We start from the raw sequence: 25608 nt of genomic DNA on the forward strand, positions 1-25608 counted from the left end.
TTGCAGTTTGTTCAGTTTAGACTCCTGTTACTCCGTGTCTAGGAGGAACAGGATGTCTTACCCAGCTCCTAGCTCAGGGATCTGCTGAGGGCTAGTAGGGACCCGAGGTTCCTGAGTATGAGCCCTCCTACTATCTGGGTTAGCTCATACAGGGAGTGCAGAATTATTAGGCAAGTTGTATTTTTGAGGATTAATTTTATTATTGAACAACAACCATGTTCTCAATGAACCCAAAAAACTCATTAATATCAAAGCTGAATATTTTTGGAAGTAGTTTTTAGTTTGTTTTTAGTTTTAGCTATTTTAGGGGGATATCTGTGTGTGCAGGTGACTATTACTGTACATAATTATTAGGCAACTTAACAAAAAACAAATATATACCCATTTCAATTATTTATTTTTACCAGTGAAACCAATATAACATCTCAACATTCACAAATATACATTTCTGACATTCAAAAACAAATCAGTGACCAATATAGCCACCTTTCTTTGCAAGGACACTCAAAAGCCTGCCATCCATGGATTCTGTCAGTGTTTTGATCTGTTCACCATCAACATTGCGTGCAGCAGCAACCACAGCCTCCCAGACACTGTTCAGAGAGGAGTATTGTTTTCCCTCCTTGTAAATCTCACATTTGATGATGGACCACAGGTTCTCAATGGGGTTCAGATCAGGTGAACAAGGAGGCCATGTCATTAGATTTTCTTCTTTTATACCCTTTCTTGCCAGCCACGTTGTGGAGTACTTGGACGCGTGTGATGGAGCATTGTCCTGCATGAAAATCATGTTTTTCTTACCTTGCAGACTTCTTCCTGTACCACTGCTTGAAGAAGGTGTCTTCCAGAAACTGGCAGTAGGACTGGGAGTTGAGCTTGACTCCATCCTCAACCCAAAAAGGCCCCACAAGCTCATCTTTGATGATACCAGCCCAAACCAGTACTCCACCTCCACCTTGCTGGCGTCTGAGTCGGACTGGAGCTCTCTGCCCTTTACCAATCCAGCCATCTGGCCCATCAAGACTCACTTTCATTTCATCAGTCCATAAAACCTTAGAAAAATCAGTCTTGAGATATTTCTTGGCCCAGTCTTGACGTTTCAGCTTGTGTGTCTTGTTCAGTGGTGGTCGTCTTTCAGCCTTTCTTACCTTGGCCATGTCTCTGAGTATTGCACACCTTGTGCTTTTGGGCACTCCAGTGATGTTGCAGCTCTGAAATATGGCCAAACTGGTGGCAAGTGGCATCTTGGCAGCTGCACGCTTGACTTTTCTCAGTTCATGGGCAGTTATTTTGCGCCTTGGTTTTTCCACACGCTTCTTGCGACCCTGTTGACTATTTTGAATGAAACGCTTGATTGTTCGATGATCACGCTTCAGAAGCTTTGCAATTTTAAGAGTGCTGCATCCCTCTGCAAGATATCTCACTATTTTTGACTTTTCTGAGCCTGTCAAGTACTTCTTTTGACCCATTTTTCCAAAGGAAAGGAAGTTGCCTAATAATTATGCACACCTGATATAGGGTGTTGATGTCATTAGACCACACCCCTTCTCATTACAGAGATGCACATCACCTAATATGCTTAATTGGTAGTAGGCTTTCGAGCCTATACAGCTTGGAGTAAGACAACATGCATAAAGAGGATGATGTGGTCAAAATACTCATTTGCCTAATAATTCTGCACGTAGTGTATAGTTAGGAGTCAGGGTCAGAGTTAGGGACGCTGTAGGAGGTGAGCTTCCACATAAGTTTAACATCGCAAGGCTGAGGGTTCCCCCATCCTCAGTTGTGACACGGATATTCAGAGGACCTCTTTTCATCGCCATTACTTGATTTGTCCCTCTCGCCAAGCACGCTTGAAGAGGGACATGAGATCTTGTGCCCTGATTCCCAACCTCTTGAGCATCCACAGTCACAAGAACATGACGGTGGGGAAGAGCAATTAGTGTTTAATGAGGTGGATGATGATGAGACACATTTGCCAATGAGTCAACCACAATTACTGTCTCAAGAGGTTGAAGAAGAGGATGAGACACCACCAGCATGATCCGCCACATGGCATCCAAGCACCGTAATAAGTGGGACGAACACCTGGGTCCACAATCTTTGTCTGCGGGTCACACCACTGCCTTCTCTTCCCCTATGCTATGTGCTGGCCAATCCTCTGTCGAAGGTGCAGGCCCGGATGCCTTCCACCCTGCACCTGGACCTTCGCACGCACCATCAGTGACCACATCCACTTCCGTGTCCCAGCATAGCATCCACATGTCCTTACCACGCAAGCAAAAATTCCCAGCCAACCACCCACAGGCCATAGCACTAAAAGAGCAGCTTTTCAAATTACTGTCCCTGGAAATGTTGCCATTTAGGCTTGTGGACACTGAGGCCTTCCGCAGCCTGATGTCGGCTGCTGTCCCGTGTTACACAGTCCCCAGCTGCCACTATTTTTAAGGTGTGCCGTGCCCGCCTTACACCAAGCCAACATGTGTCCCATAACATCACACCTGCCCTGACCAACGCAGTTACTGGGAAGGTCCACTTTACCTCGGAAATATAGAATAGTGCATTTGGCCAGGGACGCTACATTTCCCTGACGGCACACTGGGTGAATGTTGTGGTTCACGCATTAAGTAAATAATGGCAAGAAAAAGATAAATAACGTTTCAATGTTTTTTAATGTCTTTTGTCATGAGATAACCAAGATAACACTATGCCATGTGCTATCAGAGTAAATTTTAGCTCAGTTACCTCTGTAACTCTTATAGAGACTGCAGCAAAACAACAATGCCCGGTTCTTCAGCTGTATTGCCCATGGGAATATCTTTATGTATCTCTCACTTGAGGTGTTACCCCACTTGTATTCTTAAACTATCCATCTATATAAAATGAAATGACTAGTGATGAGTGGCAGGGGCAACATTCAAATTTGTGATATTTTGCAAATATTTGGATGAATATTCACCATATATTTGTGAATTCAAGAAGTCGTTATCTCTAATCATAATTTTCTTGATTGCAGAAATCGGCAATTGAAAAATTTGCGATTAAAAATCAGCTTTACGGAAATTCACAATTACAACTACTCCTAAAGTCAGATATAAATAAAGATAAAGATATTGCAGCCTTCTCATTGGCCCACAAGCTATAAGCAGGGAGGGATCATGTGTAGAGTTGAGCGGACACCTGGATGTTCGGATTCGAGAAGTTCGGCCAAACTTCCCGGAAATGTTCGGGTTCGGGATCCGAACCCGATCCGAACTTCGTCCCGAACCCGAACCCCATTCAAGTCAATGGGGACCCGAACTTTTCGGCACTAAAAAGGCTGTAAAACAGCTCAGGAAAGAGCTAGAAGGCTGCAAAAGGCAGCAACATGTAGGTAAATCCCCTGCAAACAAATGTGGATAGGGAAATGAATAAAAATAAAAATAAAATAAATAAAAATTAACCAATATCAATTGGAGAGAGGTCCCATAGCAGAGAATCAGGCTTCACGTCAGCCACCACTGTAACAGTCCATTGTCATATATTTAGGCCCAGCACCCAGGCAGAGGAGAGAGGTCCCGTAACAGAGAATCTGGCTTAATGTCAGCAGAGAATCAGTCTGCATGTCATAGCAGAGAATCAGGCTTCACGTCAACCACCACTGTAACAGTTCATTGTCATATATTTAGGCCCAGCACCCAGGCAGAGGAGAGAGGTCCCGTAACAGAGAATCTGGCTTCATGTCAGCAGAGAATCAGTCTGCATGTGATAGCAGAGAATCAGGCTTCACGTCACCCAACATTGGAACAGTCCATTGGCATATATTTAGGCCCAGGCACCCAGGCAGAGGAGAGAGGCCCCATAACAGAGAATCTGGTTTCATGTCAGCAGAGAATCAGTCTGCATGTCATAGCAGAGAATCAGGCTTCACGTCACCCAACATTGGAACAGTCCAATGGAATATATTTAGGCCCAGCACCCAGGCAGAGGAGAGAGGTCCCGTAACAGAGAATCTGGCTTCGAGTCAGCAGAGAATCAGTCTGCATGTCATAGCAGAGAATCAGGCTTCACGTCACCCAACATTGGAACAGTCCATTGGCATATATTTAGGCCCAGGCACCCAGGCAGAGGAGAGAGGTCCCGTAACAGAGAATCTGGCTTCATGTCAGCAGAGAATCAGTCTGCATGTCATAGCAGAGAATCAGGCTTCACGTCAGCCACCACTGCAACAGTCCATTGTCATATATTTAGGCCCAGCACCCAGGCAGAGGAGAGAGGTCCCGTAACAGAGAATCTGGCTTAATGTCAGCAGAGAATCAGTCTGCATGTCATAGCAGAGAATCAGGCTTCACGTCAACCACCACTGTAACAGTTCATTGTCATATATTTAGGCCCAGCACCCAGGCAGAGGAGAGAGGTCCCGTAACAGAGAATCTGGCTTCATGTCAGCAGAGAATCAGTCTGCATGTGATAGCAGAGAATCAGGCTTCACGTCACCCAACATTGGAACAGTCCATTGGCATATATTTAGGCCCAGGCACCCAGGCAGAGGAGAGAGGCCCCATAACAGAGAATCTGGTTTCATGTCAGCAGAGAATCAGTCTGCATGTCATAGCAGAGAATCAGGCTTCACGTCACCCAACATTGGAACAGTCCAATGGAATATATTTAGGCCCAGCACCCAGGCAGAGGAGAGAGGTCCCGTAACAGAGAATCTGGCTTCGAGTCAGCAGAGAATCAGTCTGCATGTCATAGCAGAGAATCAGGCTTCACGTCACCCAACATTGGAACAGTCCATTGGCATATATTTAGGCCCAGGCACCCAGGCAGAGGAGAGAGGTCCCGTAACAGAGAATCTGGCTTCATGTCAGCAGAGAATCAGTCTGCATGTCATAGCAGAGAATCAGGCTTCACGTCAGCCACCACTGCAACAGTCCATTGTCATATATTTAGGCCCAGCACCCAGGCAGAGGAGAGAGGTCCCGTAACAGAAAATCTGGCTTCATGTCAGCAGAGAATCAGTCTGCATGTCATAGCAGAGAATCAGGCTTCACATCAGCCACCACTGTAACAGTCCATTGTCATATATTTAGGCCCAGCACCCAGGCAGAGGAGAGAGGTCCCGTAACAGAGAATCTGGCTTCATGTCAGCAGAGAATTAGTCTGCATGTCATAGCAGAGAATCAGGCTTCACGTCACCCAACATTGGAACAGTCTATTGGCATATATTTAGGCCCCGGCACCCAGACAGAGGAGAGGTTCATTCAACTTTGGGTAGCCTCGCAATATAATGGTAAAATAAAAATAGTATTGAATGAGGAAGTGCCCTGGAGTACAATAATATATGGTTAAGGGGAGGTAGTTAATGTCTAATCTGCACAAGGGATGGACAGGTCCTGTGGGATCCATGCCTGGTTCATTTTTATGAATGTCAGCTTGTCCACATTGGCTGTAGACAGGCGGCTGCGTTTGTCTGTAATGACGCCCCCTGCCGTGCTGAATACACGTTCAGACAAAACGCTGGCCGCCGGGCAGGCCAGCACCTCCAAGGCATAAAAGGCTAACTCTGGCCACGTGGACAATTTAGAGACCCAGAAGTTGAATGGGGCCGAACCATCGGTCAGTACGTGGAGGGGTGTGCACACGTACTGTTCTACCATGTTAGTGAAATGTTGCCTCCTGCTAACACGTTGCGTATCAGATGGTGGTGCAGTTAGCTGTGGCGTGTTGACAAAACTTTTCCACATCTCTGCCATGCTAACCCTGCCCTCAGAGGAGCTGGCCGTGACACAGCTGCCTTGGCGACCTCTTGCTCCTCCTCTGCCTTGGCCTTGGGCTTCCACTTGTTCCCCTGTGACATTTGGGAATGCTCTCAGTAGCACGTCTAGCAACGTGCGCGTGTACTCGTGCATCTTCCTATCACGCTCCAGTGCAGGAAGTAAGGTGGGCACATTGTCTTTGTACCGTGGATCCAGCAGGGTGGCAACCCAGTAGTCCGCACACGTTAAAATGTGGGCAACTCTGCTGTCGTTGCGCAGGCACCGCAGCATGTAGTCGCTCATGTGTGCCAGGCTGCCCAGGGGTAAGGACAAGCTGTCCTCTGTGGGAGGCGTATCGTCATCGTCCTGCCTTTCCCCCCCAGCCACGCACCAGTGATGGGCGTTGGGTGCCACCCCGCTGTGACCATGCTTCATCCTCATCCTCCTCCACCTCCTCCTCATCCTCGTCCTCCTCGTCCTCCAGTAGTGGGCCCTGGCTAGCCACATTTGTACCTGACCTCTGCTGTTGCAAAAAACCTCCCTCTGATTCACTTCGAAGAGACTGGCCTGAAAGTGCTAAAAATGACCCCTCTTCCTCCTTCTCCTGGGCCACCTCCTCTTCCATCATCGCCCTAAGTGTTTTCTCAAGGAGACATAGAAGTGGTATTGTAACGCTGATAACAGTGTCATCGCCACTGGCCATGTTGGTGGAGTACTCGAAACAGCGCAACAGGGCACACAGGTCTCGCATGGAGGCCCAGTCATTGGTGGTGAAGTGGTGCTGTTCCGTAGTGCGATTGACCCGTGCGTGCTGCAGCTGAAACTCCACTATGGCCTGCTGCTGCTCGCACAGTCTGTCCAGCATGTGCAAGGTGGAGTTCCACCTGGTGGGCACGTCGCATATGAGGCGGTGAGCGGGAAGGCCGAAGTTACGCTGTAGCGCAGACAGGCGAGCAGCGGCAGGATGTGAACGCCGGAAGCGCGAACAGACGGCCCGCACTTTAAGCAGCAGCTCTGACATGTTGGGGTAGTTGTGAATGAACTTCTGCACCACCAAATTCAGCACATGCACCAAGCAAGGGATGTGCGTCAAACCGGCTAGTCCCAGAGCTGCAACGAGATTTCGCCCATTATCGCACACCACCAGGCCGGGCTTGAGGCTCACCGGCAGCAACCACTCGTCGGTCTGTTGTTCTTTACCCCGCCACAACTCCTGTGCGGTGTGGGGCCTGTCCCCCAAACATATGAGTTTCAGAATGGCCTGCTGACGTTTACCCCGAGCTGTGCTGAAGTTGGTGGTTAAGGTGTGTGGTTGACTGGATGAGCAGGTGGAAGAAGAGGAGGAGGAAGCTAAGTAGGAGGAGGTGGCAACCGGAGGCAAAAAATCTTGCCCTGCGATCCTTGGCGGCGGAAGGACGTGTGCCAAACAGCTCTCCGCCTGGGGCCCAGCTGCCACTACATTTACCCAGTGTGCAGTTAGGGAGATATAGCGTCCCTGGCCGTGCTTACTGGTCCACGTATCTGTGTTTAGGTGGACCTTGCCACAGATGGCGTTGCACAGTTGCACACTTGATTTTATCGGACACTTGGTTGTGCATGGAAGGCACGGCTCTCTTGGAGAAGTAGTGCCGGCTAGGAACAACATACTGTGGGACAGCAAGCGACATGAGCTGTTTGAAGCTGTCTGTGTCCACCAGCCTAAATGACAGCATTTCATAGGCCAGTATTTTAGAAATGCTGGCATTCGGGGCCAGGGATCGAGGGTGGCTAGGTGGGAATTTACGCTTTCTCTCAAATGTTTGTGAGATGGAGAGCTGAACGCTGCCGTGTGACATGGTTGAGATGCTTGGTGACGGAGGTGGTGGTGTTGGTGGTACATCCCCTGTTTGCTGGGCGGCAGGTGCCAACGTTCCTCCAGAGGCGGAGGAAGAGGCCGCAGCAGCAGAAGAGGCCGAGGCGGCAGCAACAGAAGAGGTAGCAGGGGGAGCCTGAGCGACTTCCTTGTTTTTAAGGTGTTTACTCCACTGCAGTTCATGCTTTGCATGCAGGTGCCTGGTCATGCAGGTTGTGCTAAGGTTCAGAACGTTAATGCCTCGCTTCAGGCTCTGATGGCACAGCGTGCAAACCACTCGGGTCTTGTCGTCAGCACATTGTTTGAAGAAGCTGCCTTTGGGGTGCTCGGTCCCAGATGGCGGCGGTCAGTAGCAGGCGGAGTCTCTTGGCGGCGGGTGTTCTGCTTTTGTCCACTGCTCCCTCTTTTGCTACGCTGTTGGCTCGGTCAAACAGCATAAGAGACTGCTGCATAACTTGAGGCTGAGACAGTTTCCCTGGTATGCATGGGGGTGATGTGACAGACTGATGGGGTTGGTTTTCAGGCGCCATCTGTGCGCTTTCTGCAGAAGACTGGGTGGGAGATAATGTGAACGTGCTGGATCCACTGTCGGCCACCCAATTGACTAATGCCTGTACCTGCTCAGGCCTTACCATCCTTAGAACGGCATTGGGCCCCACCAAATATCGCTGTAAATTATGGCGGCTACTGGGACCTTAGGTAGTTGGTACACTAGGACGTGTGGCTATGGCAGAACGGCCACGTCCTCTCCCAGCACCAGAGGGTCCACTAACACCACCACGACCATGTCCGCGTCCCTTACTAGATGTTTTCCTCATTGTTACCGTTCACCACAATAAGAAAAATATTATTTGGCCCAATGTATTGAATTCAAATTCGGGCCTTTTTTTACAGACAACCAACACTATCTGGCTATCTATTTAGGTACCGTATTACACTAATACAGGCAGAGCAGTAACTACAGATTTAGCTGGATATAAATTTGAGGCCTATTATTTAGGCGCTGGGTGACAGGTATAGGTTTACTGACAGAATTAGACTTGGAAATGCACAGTAGCGTGTGTGTGAAGTTATTCAGAATGACCCTATGTGCACCTTGAATCTTATATACCCGTTTAGGGATAGATTTAAAATAGCTCTAATACAGCAGAAACCACTAAATTAGGAAATTGCTAAATTGGGAATTGTACTTCAACCCAGAGCAAAAAATGTGCTTTGACGGACTCTAATTAACTTGGCCAGCCACAGCAGTAACAACAGATTTAGCTGGATATAAATTTGAGGCCTAGTATTTAGGCGCTGGGTGACAGGTATAGGTTTACTGACAGAATTAGACTGGGAAATGCACAGTAGCGTGTGTGTGAAGTTATTCAGAATGACCCTATGTGCACCTTGAATCTTATATACCCTTTTAGGGATAGATTTAAAATAGCTCTGATACAGCAGAAACCACTAAATTAGGAAATTGGTAAATTGGGAATTGTATTTCAACCCAGAACAAAAAATGTGCTTTGACGGACACTAAATAACTTGACCAGCCACAGCAGTAACGACAGATTTAGCTGGATATAAATTTGAGGCCTATTATTTAGGCGTTGGGTGACAGGTATACGTTTACTGACAGAATTAGACTTGGAAATGCACAGTAGCGTGTGTGTGAAGTTATTCAGAATGACCCTATGTGCACCTTGAATCTTATATACCCTTTTAGGGATAGATTTAAAATAGCTCTGATACAGCAGAAACCACTAAATTAGGAAATTGCTAAATTGGGAATTGTATTTCAACCCAATATTAGGCATGGCTGTGACGGCCTCTTGGGGCAAGTAGTATGATGCTTGTTGATTGGCTACTTAGCAGCCTTTCAAAAAGCGCCAAGAAAGCGACGAACACCAAACCCGTGTCACGGACACCCCAAAATTCGGTACGAACCCGAACTATACAGTTCAGGTTCGCTCATCCCTAATCATGTGTACTGATTAAAAAAAAAAAATCTGGAATATTAGAAATTAAGAATATATATCACTATATTCTAAATATTCGCAAATTCTCGAAGTGCCGATATTTGCGATAAAAATTAGCAATTCAAATATTTGTGATCAACACTAGTAATGACAAATAAACCAACATGGAGATTAGCTATCACCTTGTAGAAATTTTTCAATATCGAGAAATGTGTTATGGCTAAAATAATGGAAATACTGTATCTTCCATAAAGCATGACAGTTACTAACAATTTGTGTGAATCTCTCTGGCATCATTAGATAATTGATATTTGTTTTCACAGGAAAAAGAGAAACGTGGCTGGACATTGAATAGTGCTGGTTATCTCCTAGGACCACGTGAGTAGTAAAATCACTTTACATTTTGTAATTTGGAACTGAAATGTATAAAAGGCTTTAACAAAATCTGAACTTTTACTGCCCCTATATACCTTATATTTTGCTTAATATGTACCTGATGATAAGAGGTACCTGATGATAAGACACACCTAGGTTTTAAAGGAGGAAAATAAGAAAACAATAACTTGAACCAAAAGGTGTTCTAAAATATGTGCAGTATGTTGTTGTATTCCTATGGATGAGGGGGGGGGGGGGTTATAGTCACTGTGACAGACTCTCTGCCTTTTGGATTTCACCTCTATTTATTTGCCCACCTGGTTATTCATTGGATGCCCGCTGTTTCCTTTTTCTATATGGCTCCTGTAATGTATTTGGCTTTAAAACCTTTTTTTCTGCCTGTGAGTGATTAAGTTAGCCAATTATATTTGGTAATTGTGTTTTGTCAATTGTGTTGGGTAATTGTATCTGACCTAATTATCTCCCTGATCTAATTATCACCCAGGCAGAGGGGATGGATTGTGTGTCCTGTTTCCATTGGTCTGTGTGTTTGTCACGCAGTTCCCCATCAGGTCCAGATCGGAGGTTCCCTTGTATTGGGACTTGCATCTAAGGCCAAGTGTGGCACTAATAAAAGCAGTTCATCTTCACTTTCGTCTCTTATTGGGGAAAACGCTATATCACAGTACACTAGCTCTTGTAAGAGCTGTTCCTGCTTCCCTCACAGATGACCCTGGAGTTCCTGCAGCACCTCTCACCATTGGGAAAAGGACATCTCTGGCAGTGAAACCCTTCTGCTACAAAGGGGTATTGCTACAGTCACATTTAAACACTTAGGCCAATAATAGAACAGACCCTGGGCAGTGTTTGTTTTAAAAGTCACTATAACACCCTCATCCTTAGGAATACACCCATGTACTACAGTACATGGGTGTATTCCTATAAATTAGGGGTGTTATTGTCATATTTCTTGCATAGTTAATGTCCAGGTTGGCCCCTGAGCTCTGCTTCATATCCTGGCGGTCTCCCAGGAACTTTAGGTATAGACAGTCCGGGAGTCCAAGGGGATAGCAGTGCTGACTCATGGGGGCCAGAGGGCCAGTAACACTACCTCCCTCTTTCTTCCTCCTATCTTACAGCAGCAGTGAGCTGCTGGGAGACTATCTGAGGTGATAGGCAGAAGTAGCTGAGCAGCGTTCAATGCTCACTACCATCAGCTCAACATGCAGAGTAGCAGTGCAGAGGAGAGGGAGAATCACTCCCCCTCTGCCTTGGAACAATATCCAGGCTGCACAGCACAAGACATGAATACTGGTGGCATTCAGCTTGAATGGCTGCAGTCTGCCCCACATTTCTCCTAGAGATACCACCTCACGTCTTAACTCTGGTGGTGCACTCCTGGATATCAGCCAGAAACGTGCAACCAGCCATGTTTCTGGGCTTTATAAGACACCCTGTCTTGCAGTATATATATATTGGGCGAGTTCTGGGCCCCCTGCGGTTGTACTACCCAGGTATACTGTTTACCCTCATGTGTGACGGCAAACAAATACCAACTGTCTGAATGTAGTGGTACCAAAAAGAAAACATTTGCCAAATCACTCACAGTGGAGTGGGTAGAGGTAACCTGAGCCAACAAGGTGTGTGGATTGGGCACAATGGGGGTGTTAAAAACTGTGGCTTTATTGACAGCACGTAGGTCATGTACCATCTGGTACTGGGTGAGTTTGCCCTTCTCACTTTTCTTTTTCACAGGGTACAAAATAGTGTTAGAAGGGGATACAAGCTCCTTGATAACACCCTTTTTCAAAAAGTCTGGGACTGTTTGAGATATGGCATCTGACTGTGCCATATTTAAAAGATACTGCATCTTCCTGGGAAGTGGGGAGCCAGTTTTCATCTCCACTTTCACAGAGGGGACTGGGAGCTTGCCAATATCTGTGGGTCCAGTAGCCCACAGATGGTCTGGCAGTCCCACAAGCAGGGCTTCCTTTCATGTTCTGGGAATACTGACACAAACATGGACCAGGGTGTTTTATCATTAACGGCCAACAAAGCTCCTGGTTATTGAGGGCACCTGTTAGTTTCACAGTACCATCCTCCTGGTATGAGATGCTGGCACATACTTTTGCAAGCAAGTCTGCACCCAGGAGCCAACAGGGGGCGGTATCACTGACCAGCAAATGGGCAAGCACTTCTTGGCTAGGAGCAAATCTAACATGGACGGGTTCTGTTAAAAGGGAATGTACTACTTTGCCATCCACTTAAATTAAAGGGAACCTGTCACCAGTTTTATGGTGTCCTAACTAAGGACAACATAAACAAGTGACTGATTCGCTTAGCAAAATGCTGGGTCACTTTCTTTAATTGACCCAGTCAATCTGCCAACATCTTGTATTGAAAAGCTCCAGCTGATAATGATGAGTCATGAATATTCATGAACTCCTGACTCTCCCCGCCCACCTGATGCTGAATGACAGTTTTTTTCCATATGAATCAGCAGCAGGTGGGCAGGGGAGTGGCTATAGCTCTGAATTAAATATACGCTGGACTCAATGACATCACGCTGGACTCAAATCAGCTCATTAGCATGTGGCATGCGGCATATTTGTGTGTATATATCTAAGGTACTTTTTAGTAGTTAATGATTGTATATAATTAGTTAGATTATTATCAAATATTCACATGACAGGTTCCCTTTAAGTCGGGGGGGGGGGGGGGGGCATGTTTGCTGTGCACACTGTCTTGGCTGCTCCAGTATAATTCAAAAACAGGACTACTTCTTTATCACACAGATTGAGGGATATCATTGAGGACGGATTTGAATCTGCTAAAATGTTTAAGGGCACAGCCAATGCTGAATTGCCCATTTCCTAATCTTGGTCTAACTTTTCCTCCTCACCTGTTTTTGTGTTGTCCTCACAGTCTCCCCAGCAATCCCTAAAAATATGGGTGTCCACACAGAATACAATAATCTCATGTGGTGTGAATGAGAAGTACCACACACAGCACAACTATCTCTCCAATATGGGTTCTGGGTCCCGCAAACTCTGCAGGTCCATACCCCATGACCATTATAGGGTGGCAGACTTACTTTTTCCTTTCTCTTTTGGGGAGGTGATTTAACACTATCATGATAACATTCATAATAATACTTCCCACTTTCTCTGTCTCTCTACACCTCCTCTATACATTTCCCTCGCTACTAGCAATCAGACTTCTGCCTGTTCTATGAGCTTGCTATCTTTTAGCCACTACGGTTGAGCTTGAATATTCGAATAGCGAATTTTAATTATAAATATTTAGAATATTCTGCTATATATTCGTATTCATAAATATTCTAATCGCAAATTTATTGTGAATTTATCACGAACGTCGGCACTTAGCAACATCCCTAGCAACTAATAGGAAAGTTGCCTATAGGAGTAGTGTTGATCGCAAATTTTCATATTGCAAATTTTCATATTGCCGTTTTTTGCAATCAAGAAAATAATGACTGGAGATCACAAATTCTCGAATTTGCGAATATATGACGAATATTCGCCCAAATATTTACAAAATATTACGAATTCGAATATTGCCCCTGCCGCTCATCACTGTCAGCCACCCTACATGCTTTTTCTCACTACTCTGGATTCAGTAGATTTTATCGGATAGGCAGGACAACCAGGGCCGCGTACTTCACTTGACCTTGTATCAAATGCAGGACTTAACCTAACATCTTCACCCAATTCCTCCTGCACTGAACATCTGGACCAACCATAACAACCTGTTATGAATTGAGATGAGTTGCCTCCAAGTGTTGACTTAACCACCTCCGGACCGCCTAACGCAGATGTGCGTTCCGGAGGTGGCAGCCCTGCGCAGAGTCACGCATATACGCGTCATCTCGCGAGGGCCGGGATTTCCTGTGAACGCGCGCACACAGGCGCGCGCGCTCACAGGAACGGAAGGTAAGCGAGTGGATCTCCAGCCTGCCAGCAGCGATCGCTCGCTGGCAGGCTGGAGATCCGAATTTTTTAACCCCTAACAGGTATATTAGACGCTGTTTTCATAACAGCGTCTAATATACCTCCTACCTGGTCCTCTGGTGGTCCCTTTTGTTAGGATCGACCACCAGAGGACTCAGGTAGGTCAGTACAGTCCCACCAAACACCACACTACACTACACCCCCCCCCCCCCGTCACTTATTAACCCCTTATAAACCCCTGATCACCCCATATAAACTCCCTGATCACCCCCCTGTCATTGATCACCGCCCTGTCATTGATCACCCCCCTGTCAGGCTCCGTTCAGACGTCTGCATGATTTTTACGGATCCGATCCATGTATCCATGGATCCGTAAAAATCATGCGGACGTCTGAATGGAGCCTTACAGGGGGGTGATCAATGACAGGCGGGTGATCACCCATATACACTCCCTGATCACCCCCTGTCATTGATCACCCCTCTGTCATTGATCACCCCCCTGTCAGGCTCCATTCAGACGTCCGCATGATTTTTACGGATCCGATCCATGTATCCATGGATCCGTAAAAATCATGCGGACGTCTGAATGGAGCCTTACAGGGGGGGTGATCAGTGACAGGGGGGTGATCACCCTGATTACCCTGATCACCCCCTGTCATTGATAACCCCCCTGTAAGGCTCCATTCAGACGTCCGCATGCGTTCTGTGGATCCGATCCATGTATCCATGGATCCGTAAAAAATCATGCGGATGTCTGAATGGAGCCTTACAGGGGGGGTGATCAGTGACAGGGGGGTGATCACCCTGATTACCCTGATCACCCCCTGTCATTGATAACCCCCCTGTAAGGCTCCATTCAGACGTCCGCATGCGTTCTGTGGATCCGATCCATGTATCCATGTATCCGTAAAAAATCATGCGGATGTCTGAATGGAGCCTTACAGGGGGGGTGATCAGTGACAGGGGGGTGATCACCCTGATTACCCTGATCACCCCCTGTCATTGATAACCCCCCTGTAAGGCTCCATTCAGACGTCCGCATGCGTTCTGTGGATCCGATCCATGTATCCATGGATCCGTAAAAAATCATGCGGATGTCTGAATGGAGCCTTACAGGGGGGGTGATCAGTGACAGGGGGGTGATCACCCTGATTACCCTGATCACCCCCTGTCATTGATAACCCCCCTGTAAGGCTCCATTCAGACGTCCGCATGCGTTCTGTGGATCCCATCCATGGATCCGTAAAAAATCATGCGGACGTCTGAATGGAGCCTTACAGGGGGGGTGATCAGTGACAGGGGGGTGATTACCCTGATCACCCCCTGTCATTGATAACCCCCCTGTAAGGCTCCATTCAGACGTCCGCATGCGTTCTGTGGATCCGATCCATGTATCCATGGATCCGTAAAAAATCATGCGGATGTCTGAATGGAGCCTTACAGGGGGGGTGATCAGTGACAGGGGGGTGATCACCCTGATTACCCTGATCACCCCCTGTCATTGATAACCCCCCTGTAAGGCTCCATTCAGACGTCCGCATGCGTTCTGTGGATCCGATCCATGTATCCATGGATCCGTAAAAAATCATGCGGATGTCTGAATGGAGCCTTACAGGGGGGGTGATCAGTGACAGGGGGGTGATCACCCTGATTACCCTGATCACCCCCTGTCATTGATAACCCCCCTGTAAGGCTCCATTCAGACGTCCGCATGCGTTCTGTGGATCCGATCCATGTATCCATGGATCCGTAAAAAATCATGCGGACGTCTGAATGGAGCCTTACAGGGGGGGTGATCAGTGACAGGACTGATCACCCTGATTACCCTGATCACCCCCTGTCATTGATAACCCCCCTGTAAGGCTCCATTCAGACGTCCGCATGCGTTCTGTGGATCCGATCCATGTATCCATGGATCCGTAAAAATCATGCGGACGTCTGAATGGAGCCTTACAGGGGGGGTGATCAATGACAGGGGGGTGATCAGGGAGTCTATATGGATGATCACCCCCCTGTCATTGATCACTCCCCTGTCATTGATCACCCCCCTGTCAATGATCACTCCCCCCCTGGTAAGGCTCCATTCAGCCATTTTTTTTGGCACAAGTTAGCGGACATTTTTTGTTTGTTTTTGTTTTTTCTTACAAAGTCTCATATTCCACTAACTTGTGTCAAAAAATAAAATCTCACATGAACTCACCATACCCCTCACGGAATCCAAATGCGTAAAATTTTTTAGACATTTATATTCCAGACTTCTTCTCACGCTTTAGGGCCCCTAAAAAGCCAGGGCAGTATAAATACCCCACATGTGACCCCATTTCGGAAAGAAGACACCCCAAGGTATTCCGTGAGGGGCATATTGAGTCCATGAAAGATTGAAATTTTTGTCCTAAGTTAGCGGAAAGTGAGACTTTGTGAGAAAAAAAAAATAAAAAATCAATATCCGCTAACTTATGCAAAAAAAATAAAAATTCTAGGAACTCGCCATGCCCCTCATTGAATACCTCGGGGTGTCTTCTTTCCAAAGTGGGGTCACATGTGGGGTATTTATACTGCCCTGGCTTTTTAGGGGCCCGAAAGTGTGAGAAGAAGTCTGGGATCCAAATGTCTAAAAATGCCCCCCTAAAAGGAATTTGGGGCCCTTTGCGCATCTAGGCTGCAAAAAAGTGTCACACATGTGGTATCGCCGTACTCAGGAGAAGTTGGGGAATGTGTTTTGGGGTGTCATTTTACATATACCCATGCTGGGTGAGATAAATATCTTGGTCAAATGCCAACTTTGTATAAAAAAATGGGAAAAGTTGTCTTTTGCCAAGATATTTCTCTCACCCAGCATGGGTATATGTAAAATGACACCCCAAAACACATTGCCCAACTTCTCCTGAGTACGGCGATACCAGATGTGTGACACTTTTTTGCAGCCAAGGTGGGCAAAGGGGCACCTTTCGGATTTCGCAGGCCATTTTTTACACATTTTGATTTCAAGGTACTTCTTACACATTTGGGCCCCTAAATTGCCAGGGCAGTATAACTACGCCACAAGTGACCCCATTTTGGAAAGAAGACACCCCAAGGTATTCCGTGGGGGGCACGGCGAGTTCCTAGAATTTTTTATTTTTTTTTACAATTTAGCGGAAAATGATGATTTTTCTTTTTTTTTCTTTTTTCCTTACAAAGTCTCATATTCCACTAACTTGCGACAAAAAATAAAAAATTCTAGGAACTCGCCATGCCCCTCACGGAATACCTTGGGGTGTCTTCTTTCCAAAATGGGGTCACTTGTGGCGTAGTTATACTGCCCTGGCAATTTAGGGGCCCATATGTGTGAGAAGTACTTTGCAATCAAAATGTGTAAAAAATGCCCTGCAAAATCCGAAAGGTGCACTTTGGAATATGTGCCCCTTTGCCCACCTTGGCAGCAAAAAAGTGTGACACATCTGGTATCGCCGTACTCAGGAGAAGTTGGGCAATGTGTTTTGGGGTGTCATTTTACATATACCCATGCTGGGTGAGAAAAATATCTTGGTCAAATGCCAACTTTGTATAAAAAAATTGGAAAAGTTGTCTTTTGCCAAGATATTTCTCTCACCCAGCATGGGTATATGTAAAATGACAGCCCAAAACACATTCCCCAACTTCTCCTGAGTACGGCGATACCAGATGTGTCACACTTTTTTGATGCCAAGGTGGGCAAAGGGGCACATATTCCAAAGTGCACCTTTCGGATTTCACCGGTCATTTTTTACAGATTTTGATTGCAAAGTACTTCTCACACATTTGGGCCCCTAAATTGCCAGGGCAGTATAACTACGCCACAAGTGACCCCATTTTGGAAAGAAGACACCCCAAGGTATTCCGTGAGGGGCATGGCGAGTTCCTAGAATTTTTTATTTTTTGTCGCAAGTTAGTGGAATATGAGACTTTGTAAGGAAAAAAGAGAAAAAAAAAAAAATCATCATTTTCCGCTAACTTGTGACAAAAAATAAAAAATTCTAGGAACTCGCAGTGCCCCTCACGGAATACCTTAGGGTGTCTTCTTTCCAAAATGGGGTCACTTGTGGCGTAGTTATACTGCCCTGGCAATTTAGGGGCCCAAATGTGTGAGAAGAACTTTGCAATCAAAATGTGTAAAAAATGCCCTGCAAAATCCGAAAGGTGCACTTTGGAATATGTGCCCCTTTGCCCACCTTGGCAGCAAAAAAGTGTGACACATCTGGTATCGCCGTACTCAGGAAAAGTTGGGGAATGTGTTTTGGGGTGTCATTTTACATATACCCATGCTGGGTGAGAAAAATATCTTGGTCAAATGCCAACTTTGTATAAAAAAATGGGAAAAGTTATCTTTTGCCAAGATATTTCTCTCACCCAGCATGGGTATATGTAAAATGACACCCCAAAACACATTCCCCAACTTCTCCTGAGTACGGCGATACCAGATGTGTGACACTTTTTTGCTGCCAAGGTGGGCAAAGGGGCGCATATTCCAAAGTGCACCTTTCGGATTTCACCGGTCATTTCTTACACATTTTGATTGCAAAGTTCTTCTCACACATTTGGGCCCCTAAATTGCCAGGGCAGTATAACTACGCCACAAGTGACCCCATTTTGGAAAGAAGACACCCCAAGGTATTCTGTGAGGGGCATGGTGAGTTCCTAGAATTTTTTATTTTTTGTCGCAAGTTAGTGGAATATGAGACTTTGTAAGAAAAAAAAAAAAATGAAAAAAACATCATCATTTTCCGCTAACTTGTGACAAAAAATAAAAAGTTCTATGAACTCACTATGCCCATCAGCGAATACCTTAGGGTGTCTACTTTCCGAAATGGGGTCATTTGTGGGGGTTTTCTACTGTTTGGGCATTGTAGAACCTCAGGAAACATGACAGGTGCTCAGAAAATCAGAGCCGTTTCAAAAAGCGGAAATTCACATTTTTGTACCATAGTTTGTAAATGCTATAACTTTTACCCAAACCATTTTTTTTTTGCCCAAACATTTTTTTTTTATCAAAGACATGTAGAACTATAAATTTAGCGAAAAATTTATATATGGATGTCGTTTTTTTTGCAAAATTTCACAGCTGAAAGTGAAAAATGTCATTTTTTTGCAAAAAAATCGTTACATTTTGATTAATAACAAAAAAAGTAAAAATGTCAGCAGCAATAAAATACCACCAAATGAAAGCTCTATTAGTGAGAAGAAAAGGAGGTAAAATTCATTTGGGTGGTAAGTTGCATGACCGAGCGATAAATGGTGAAAGGAGTGTAGTGCCGAAGTGTAAAAAGTGGCCTGGTCATGAAGGGGGTTTCACCTAGCGGGGCTGAAGTGGTTAATCCTAGAAAAGTTTTAAAAAAAACATAGAAGTTAAGGTATTTCTTCTAATTACACAATACTATAAATAATAACTAATTATAGGTATATGTGTATCCATCACTTACTGAGTTGAGTACTCTATGTGGTGCTACTTAGATCTATGTGTAATGTTTTAATGCTTGTAGCTGTATCCGCTGGGCAGGAAGTTACCTTAGTTAAGATGTTTGCTGTTGAGGAGGTTCCTTCAGTTAAAATGTCCGCCAGGTCGGCCGGCAGTTGAAGGAGTTAAGATGGCCGCTGGTGAGGAAGTTACCTCAGTCAAGATGGCTGCTGGGGGCGTGGTAGTGGTGTGTAAAAAATAATTACTTGTCTGTTCATCAAATATTTCTGTCCAACCCTGCTTCTTATACTTAATTATTTTCATGCTGATGCTTGCATTGTTTTTCATAATATTTAGAATAGAATGTTCTAAATTCAATGTCGAAACTTTGTAACAATTTCACTCTTTTTTGGCTAAAGCCAGTGCACACACTTCCTTGTGTCGCTGTGATGATTTCTTTCTTGAGCCACTCGATTTAACTCTTAATTTGACCTCATCATCATATCAGTAGAGCTTATTTTGCTCACAGTAAACATGGCTTTGTGATCTTCCTCTACTAGTCAGTTTTCTATTTGGCAACACACCCAGTCAGATCTCTGGTCCACACAGACATAACAAGTAACAGAGATACCATTCAACATACGGTAGAACAGACATAAAGAAACATTTCCAATACATTAACACATTAAAACATAGGTTTTTGAACTCAATAACAAATAACATTTTCTGGAGCTCCATACACGCACTCAGTACCTCAATCTTATACAACATTGCCTTGTTATCTTAGTATTGCAGACATTGTACTCGCTTTCACACATTCCAATGTTGTGACGTCACTCCACTCACAACTGCAGCCCCTGCTGTCTCCCTTCATACAAGTACCCAGCTTTCCATATTTTCTAGCTGTTTGTTCTTTATCTCAGCAGAGTTCCTACGGGTTCTATGACAGTAATTCTTGCATATACATTTAACCCAAACACCTCAAAATCCCTGAAGTTCGGGGACAGTGACTGATAACCTGTTCTCTCTTTCTGGAAAGAGACTTCTGCGGGCTGGCTAATGACGCGCCAGCCCGCCTCTGAAATGGCTAACTCTAGTTTACATTTCTGTAAGGTCATCAAACACCTTTTATATTTAGTTTTTTCTCCGAGGCTTCGTTACAACATATACACCATCCACTAATATGACTCTCTAGGTCAATATTGATAGGAAGACATCTATCAACATGATGGGGGCACTACCTTTCGTCAATCGCTAATAGGAACACAACTATCAATGTGACTGTTGTCAATCATTAGCAGGAAGAGTTTATTTTTAACTCATCGACTGTCTAAGGCCGGAACATGTATAACAGTATACCAATTTATCCTCTGAAGTCTCTTATTTACCCACAGACAGTCAATAGCAAGGTTGACCAGGTTTTTGGGACAAGGGCTTATGTGGTCAGTTGTCTAAGTGGACAGCCGTCGCACCCACTATGCAGAGCGGAGGCACAGAAGTGTATTAGGTAAGATAAGTACTTTTCTTACCTGTTTTGGAGCTGAAGTCTCCTCCCCCATGTACATCTAACCCGCGTGTGGATGATTTCTGCGGCTGTTCTACTTCAAAGTCTCACCCTTGCCCCAAGTTGGGCGCCATCTGTTTTGGATGCACACAAGCTGTGCTGTCTTATTGACTGTCTTCTCCAAATTACAAGCTGTTAGTTTATCGCGCACGAAAGAACCACACTGATACCAAATATCAAAGCAGAACTCATTTATTACAGGAAGTTAAGCCGTTTTTATATCATCAGAGAGGGCATTCCTCTACTGAGGCTCATGCCATTGTTTTTTTGTTTGTTTTTTAACTCGTTTTATTGAGAATAGCAACCAAAATTGGTACATTTATACATATGCCAGTATCTTGAATCATACATATTATCATACATACACCGCCATGAAGTTGTACAATACAGTCGGTATGCAATACAATACAGTTCCATCTTGAGGACAGTAAAAGCAGCCAAAATAAAACATGTGTCAATTCTTGGCAAAGTACTTTTTCTTTTCTACCCCCCCCACCCGACATACATCGTGATATACTGAAGCATGCATTACTATGTAGTTTGCACTGAGTGCATGTGGGGTGGCATTGCAGTGATTGGTGAGGAGCACCAAGAGCCCCATATTTTTTCACATTTCTGAGGGCATTTCCTATTAACATACATCACTTTTTCATAGGGCAAAATTTTATTCACCAGCGCCTTCCACTGGCCTATTGTCGGCGGTCTGTCCGCCATCCACCACAAAGCTATAGCTTTCCTTGCCAGGAATAGGGACTCTCTTAAGAAGGTACAAACATACAGGGAGCGGGTGTCACTATCCACTATCCCTAAAAGGCAGATTTTAGGGCAACAGGGAATCACCTCTGTGATCAGAGTAGATAATATATCCACTACTTTTCTCCAAAAGGGTTTCACATACCGGCAGTCCCAGATAAGATGCCAGAAATCCGCATTAACTTGGGCACATCTATGGCATCTCGTGTGGTCTAGCATTCCCATTTTGCACAACCTGGTAGGCGTTAGATAACTCCTGTGGAGAATGAATACTTGAGTAAGCCTATTATTAAGAGAAGGCGATACAGTCGATGGTGCACACAAAGCCTCAGCCCATTCCTCATCACTAAGCTGTGGCATTCTCTCTTTCCACCTTGTCTCCACCAGCAGGGGTTGGTCTAGAAGATGTGTGTACAAGGTCAAGATCATTCCCTTTGGCCCCTGTGTTCTCAGTATGCCTATCAGTGGATATTTGGAAATGGTTTTCGTGGCCCACTGAAATTGAACTTGGAGAGCATGTCTGAGCTGTAAGTACCTAAAAAAAAAAATGAGACCGGAGCACCCCCAAACTTCTCCTGAAGCTGAGAGAATTAATAAAGGACACCCTTCTCATACAGATCCCTTAAAGTGAAGATGCCGTAGTCTTCACAGTGCTGCAGGTGTGGGAACATCGGATTGTTCCTCAGGAAGATCTTGGTATTGTTGGAGCTTGGCAGCTCTCCAGACCTGGTGAGCCAACCTGTGTATAGGTAATAGTCGGCCCTGTATTGACTGTACATTTTCTAGGACCGGCCACAAAGTTGAGAGACCCAGATGATGCCTCAAGTAAAATTCAGAATTCGTCATGGGGGTCTGCGCAACCCAGGTAATTAAGAATCTAAGCTGTCCTGCTAAAAAATACAAAAATAAATCTGGCATAGCCGCTCCTCCCTGCTGCCAACCCCTCTGCAGATTATCAAGAGCTAACTTCCTCCTTTCCTTACCCCAGACGAATCTCGCTATAGCTGAGTGCAGACGTACAAAGAAACTCCTCGGAACTGGGGTGCATGCGTGTCCCAATAAGTACAGTGCTTTGAGCAGAAGAACCATTTTGACAAGATTCAGTCTGCCCATAACCGATAAAGGGAGTGTAGTCCATGATTTGAATTTGTCCAAAGCATAAGTCTCAATAGGGGCAACATTAACCCTTTCACGTCTGCAATCTGTATATATACGTGATAGCTGCACATACCCCGTGCAGCTACCACGTATATATACGTTCTGGCAGCTCTTTAATCCAAGCGCTGCAAAGCGCTTGGAGTAAAGCTTCTGCCCCTGCCCTGCTGCTGTCACGGACAGCATACAGTGCAGTAATGCCGGCAAGGGACCAATCAGAGTGGCCCCTTGCCGGCAATCGATCCGACTGGTTAGTCTGTGCAGACTAACCAATCGGATCGCGGCAGCGTTAAAATGCCGGTTTCAGGCTCTGATCTGCGCTCTGCAGATCAGAGCCTGAAATCGGTAAGGTGTCCTCGTGCCCCCCGATCCTCCAAGCCTTTGGTGCCCGCCTTTGGTGCCCCTCTGTGGTCCCCCCCATCTGTGCCCCGCTGACCTGTGCCACGCCGATCTGTGCCTCCTGCGCAGCTGCGCTGATCTCCTTCCTGCCCTGATGCGGTCCGCCCCCTCCCCGCCCCCTGCATTAATTTTCTGGCCGCCCCCCCCCAGCGCTGCCCCCGATTCCCCATTCTGTGTGCGATGGCGGCGGCTCCATTCCTGAGCCGCCGCCATCAGCAGAGAGTGTCAGCTCTATGCTGACACTCTCCTGTAACCCCATAGATGCTGCGGTTGTGGCATCCATCGGGTTAACAGAGGGAGGGGCTCCCCCTCTCCACCATCGGGGCTGCAGCGCTGTGATTGCAGCGCCCGATGGTTGCCATGGCAAAGGCGTCCAGTGCTGCCACCTACAGGCAGTCTGGAAGTATTATACTTTGCAATGCAAGAGCATTGCAAAGTATAGTACAACTATCAGCCCCACTGGATCTTCAAGATCCAAGAGGGAACTGATAAAAAAAAGTGAAAATAATAAAAGTAAAAATAAATAAATAAAAATGTAAATAAATAAAAAAAGACATTGCCTTTTCCTATAAAAAAATGAAAAAATAAAATAAAATACACATATTAGGTGTCGGTGCGTCCGTAACGATCTTCTCTATAAAACTATCACATGACCTAACTCCTCAGGTGAACGCTGTGAAAATAAATAAATGAAAACTGCCCGTACAGCAGTTTACGACCACATGTGGGGTGTTTCTGTAAACCGCGGAATCAGGGTAATAAATATTGAGTTTTGTTTGGCTGTTAACCCTCAATGTGTTAAAGAAAAAAAATATATAAAATGGAAAATCTGCCAAAAAAGTGACATTTTTAAATTTCATCTCCATTTTCCTTTAATTCTTGTGGAACGCCTAAAGGGTTAACAAAGTTTGTAAAATCAGTTTTGAGTAACTTGAGGGGTGTAGTTTCTATAATGGGGTCATTTATGGGGGTTTCCACTATGTAAGCCCCACAAAGGGACTTGAGACCTGAACTGGTCCTTAAAAAGTGGGTTTTGGAAATTTTCTTAAAAATTGTAAGAATTGCTTCTAAACTTCTAAGCCCTCTAACGTCCTAAAAAAATAAAATGACATTTCCAAAATGATGCCAACATAAAGTAGACATATGGGGAATGTTAAGTAATAAATATTTTATTAGGTATCACTTTCTGTTTTAGACGCAGAGAAATGGAAATTTGGAAAATTGTGAATTTTTCCTAATTTTTGGTAAATTTGGGATTTTTTCATAAATAAAGGTGAAATATATTGACTTAAATATATGACTATCATGAAGTACAATGTGTCACGAGAAAACAATCTCAGAATGGCGTGGATAAGTAAAAGTGTTCCAAAGCTATTACCACATAAAGTGACGCATGTCAGATTTGTAAATTTTGACCTGGACACTGGGGCATCAATGACCCTTGGTCATGAAAGGGTTAAGCTGGTGTGATCTCGTTGGGACCTTAGTGATAATGACACCCAAATATTTGAAATGTTCCACCACCATAAGATTGTGATATACCAGGGGCCAGTCCGGGGACCATAAGGGCATAAGGGCTGATTTGGACCAGTTAATGCGTAGGCCGGAGAAATCACCAAATTAATCGATCAACTCAATCGCCCGTGGTAGGGACGAGTCTACATAGTCTATGAATAGAATGAGATCATCGGCATACAATCCTAGTCTGTCCGCCCTACCTCCCAGTGACACCCCCTTGAAGATAGTATCCTGGCGTATTCTAATGGCTAGATGTTCAATTGCCACCGCAAATAGCAATGGGGATATGGGGCATCCCTGCTGGGTACCTCGGTGTAAAGGAAATGTGGGGAACAAAGACCCATTAATCGTAATATTAGCGGTAGAACGGTGATAGAGCACTTTAATCCATCTGATAAAAATGGGGCCAAAGCCAAAACATTCTAGGGTATGCAACAGGAATTCCCAATTAATGGAATCGAATGCCTTGGCCGTATCTAAGGATGCCAAGGCCCACTGTTTGCCGTCCGTATAACCCACTTGTGCCATCACCTGGGCTCTCCTGATATTGCTGGAGGTAGAACGGCCAGGTATGAAACCGGACTGGTCCTCATGAACTATTGAGGCAATCACCCTATTTAACCTATTCGCAAGGATTTTAGTCAGTATTTTGTAATCTAGGTTCAATAGTGATATTGGACGGTAAGATCCACATTCTAAGGGTTTTTTATCCGGTTTTAGGAGAACTACAATAGAAGCGTCATATAGGGAACCTGGTAGATAGCCTTTCTCCAGAGAGGCAGCATACATTTTGCGCAGTTGAGGCCCTAAAATATCCTCATATTTTGAGTATATCTCCAGAGGAATGCCGTCCGGCCCCCGGGGATTTTCCCAGATTCAAACCCTTAATCGCAGCTACCACCTCCT

The 25608-nt window shown here is 45.3% G+C and overlaps 1 protein-coding gene across 1 annotated transcript in view; it reads left to right on the forward strand.

Annotated features, from left to right (window-relative positions):
- GAL (galanin and GMAP prepropeptide) overlaps window positions 1-25608 on the forward strand; it is a 438263-nt gene that overhangs the window by 18560 nt on the left and 394095 nt on the right. Inside the window, exon 2 of the mRNA XM_044269277.1 lies at window positions 9878-9932. Within this exon, the coding sequence (XP_044125212.1) occupies window positions 9878-9932 (55 nt within the window). The remainder of the gene's footprint in view (window positions 1-9877; window positions 9933-25608) is intronic.

This window comes from Bufo gargarizans, chromosome 10, assembly GCF_014858855.1.
Source record: "Bufo gargarizans isolate SCDJY-AF-19 chromosome 10, ASM1485885v1, whole genome shotgun sequence".
NCBI classification, from domain to species: Eukaryota; Metazoa; Chordata; class Amphibia; order Anura; family Bufonidae; genus Bufo; species Bufo gargarizans.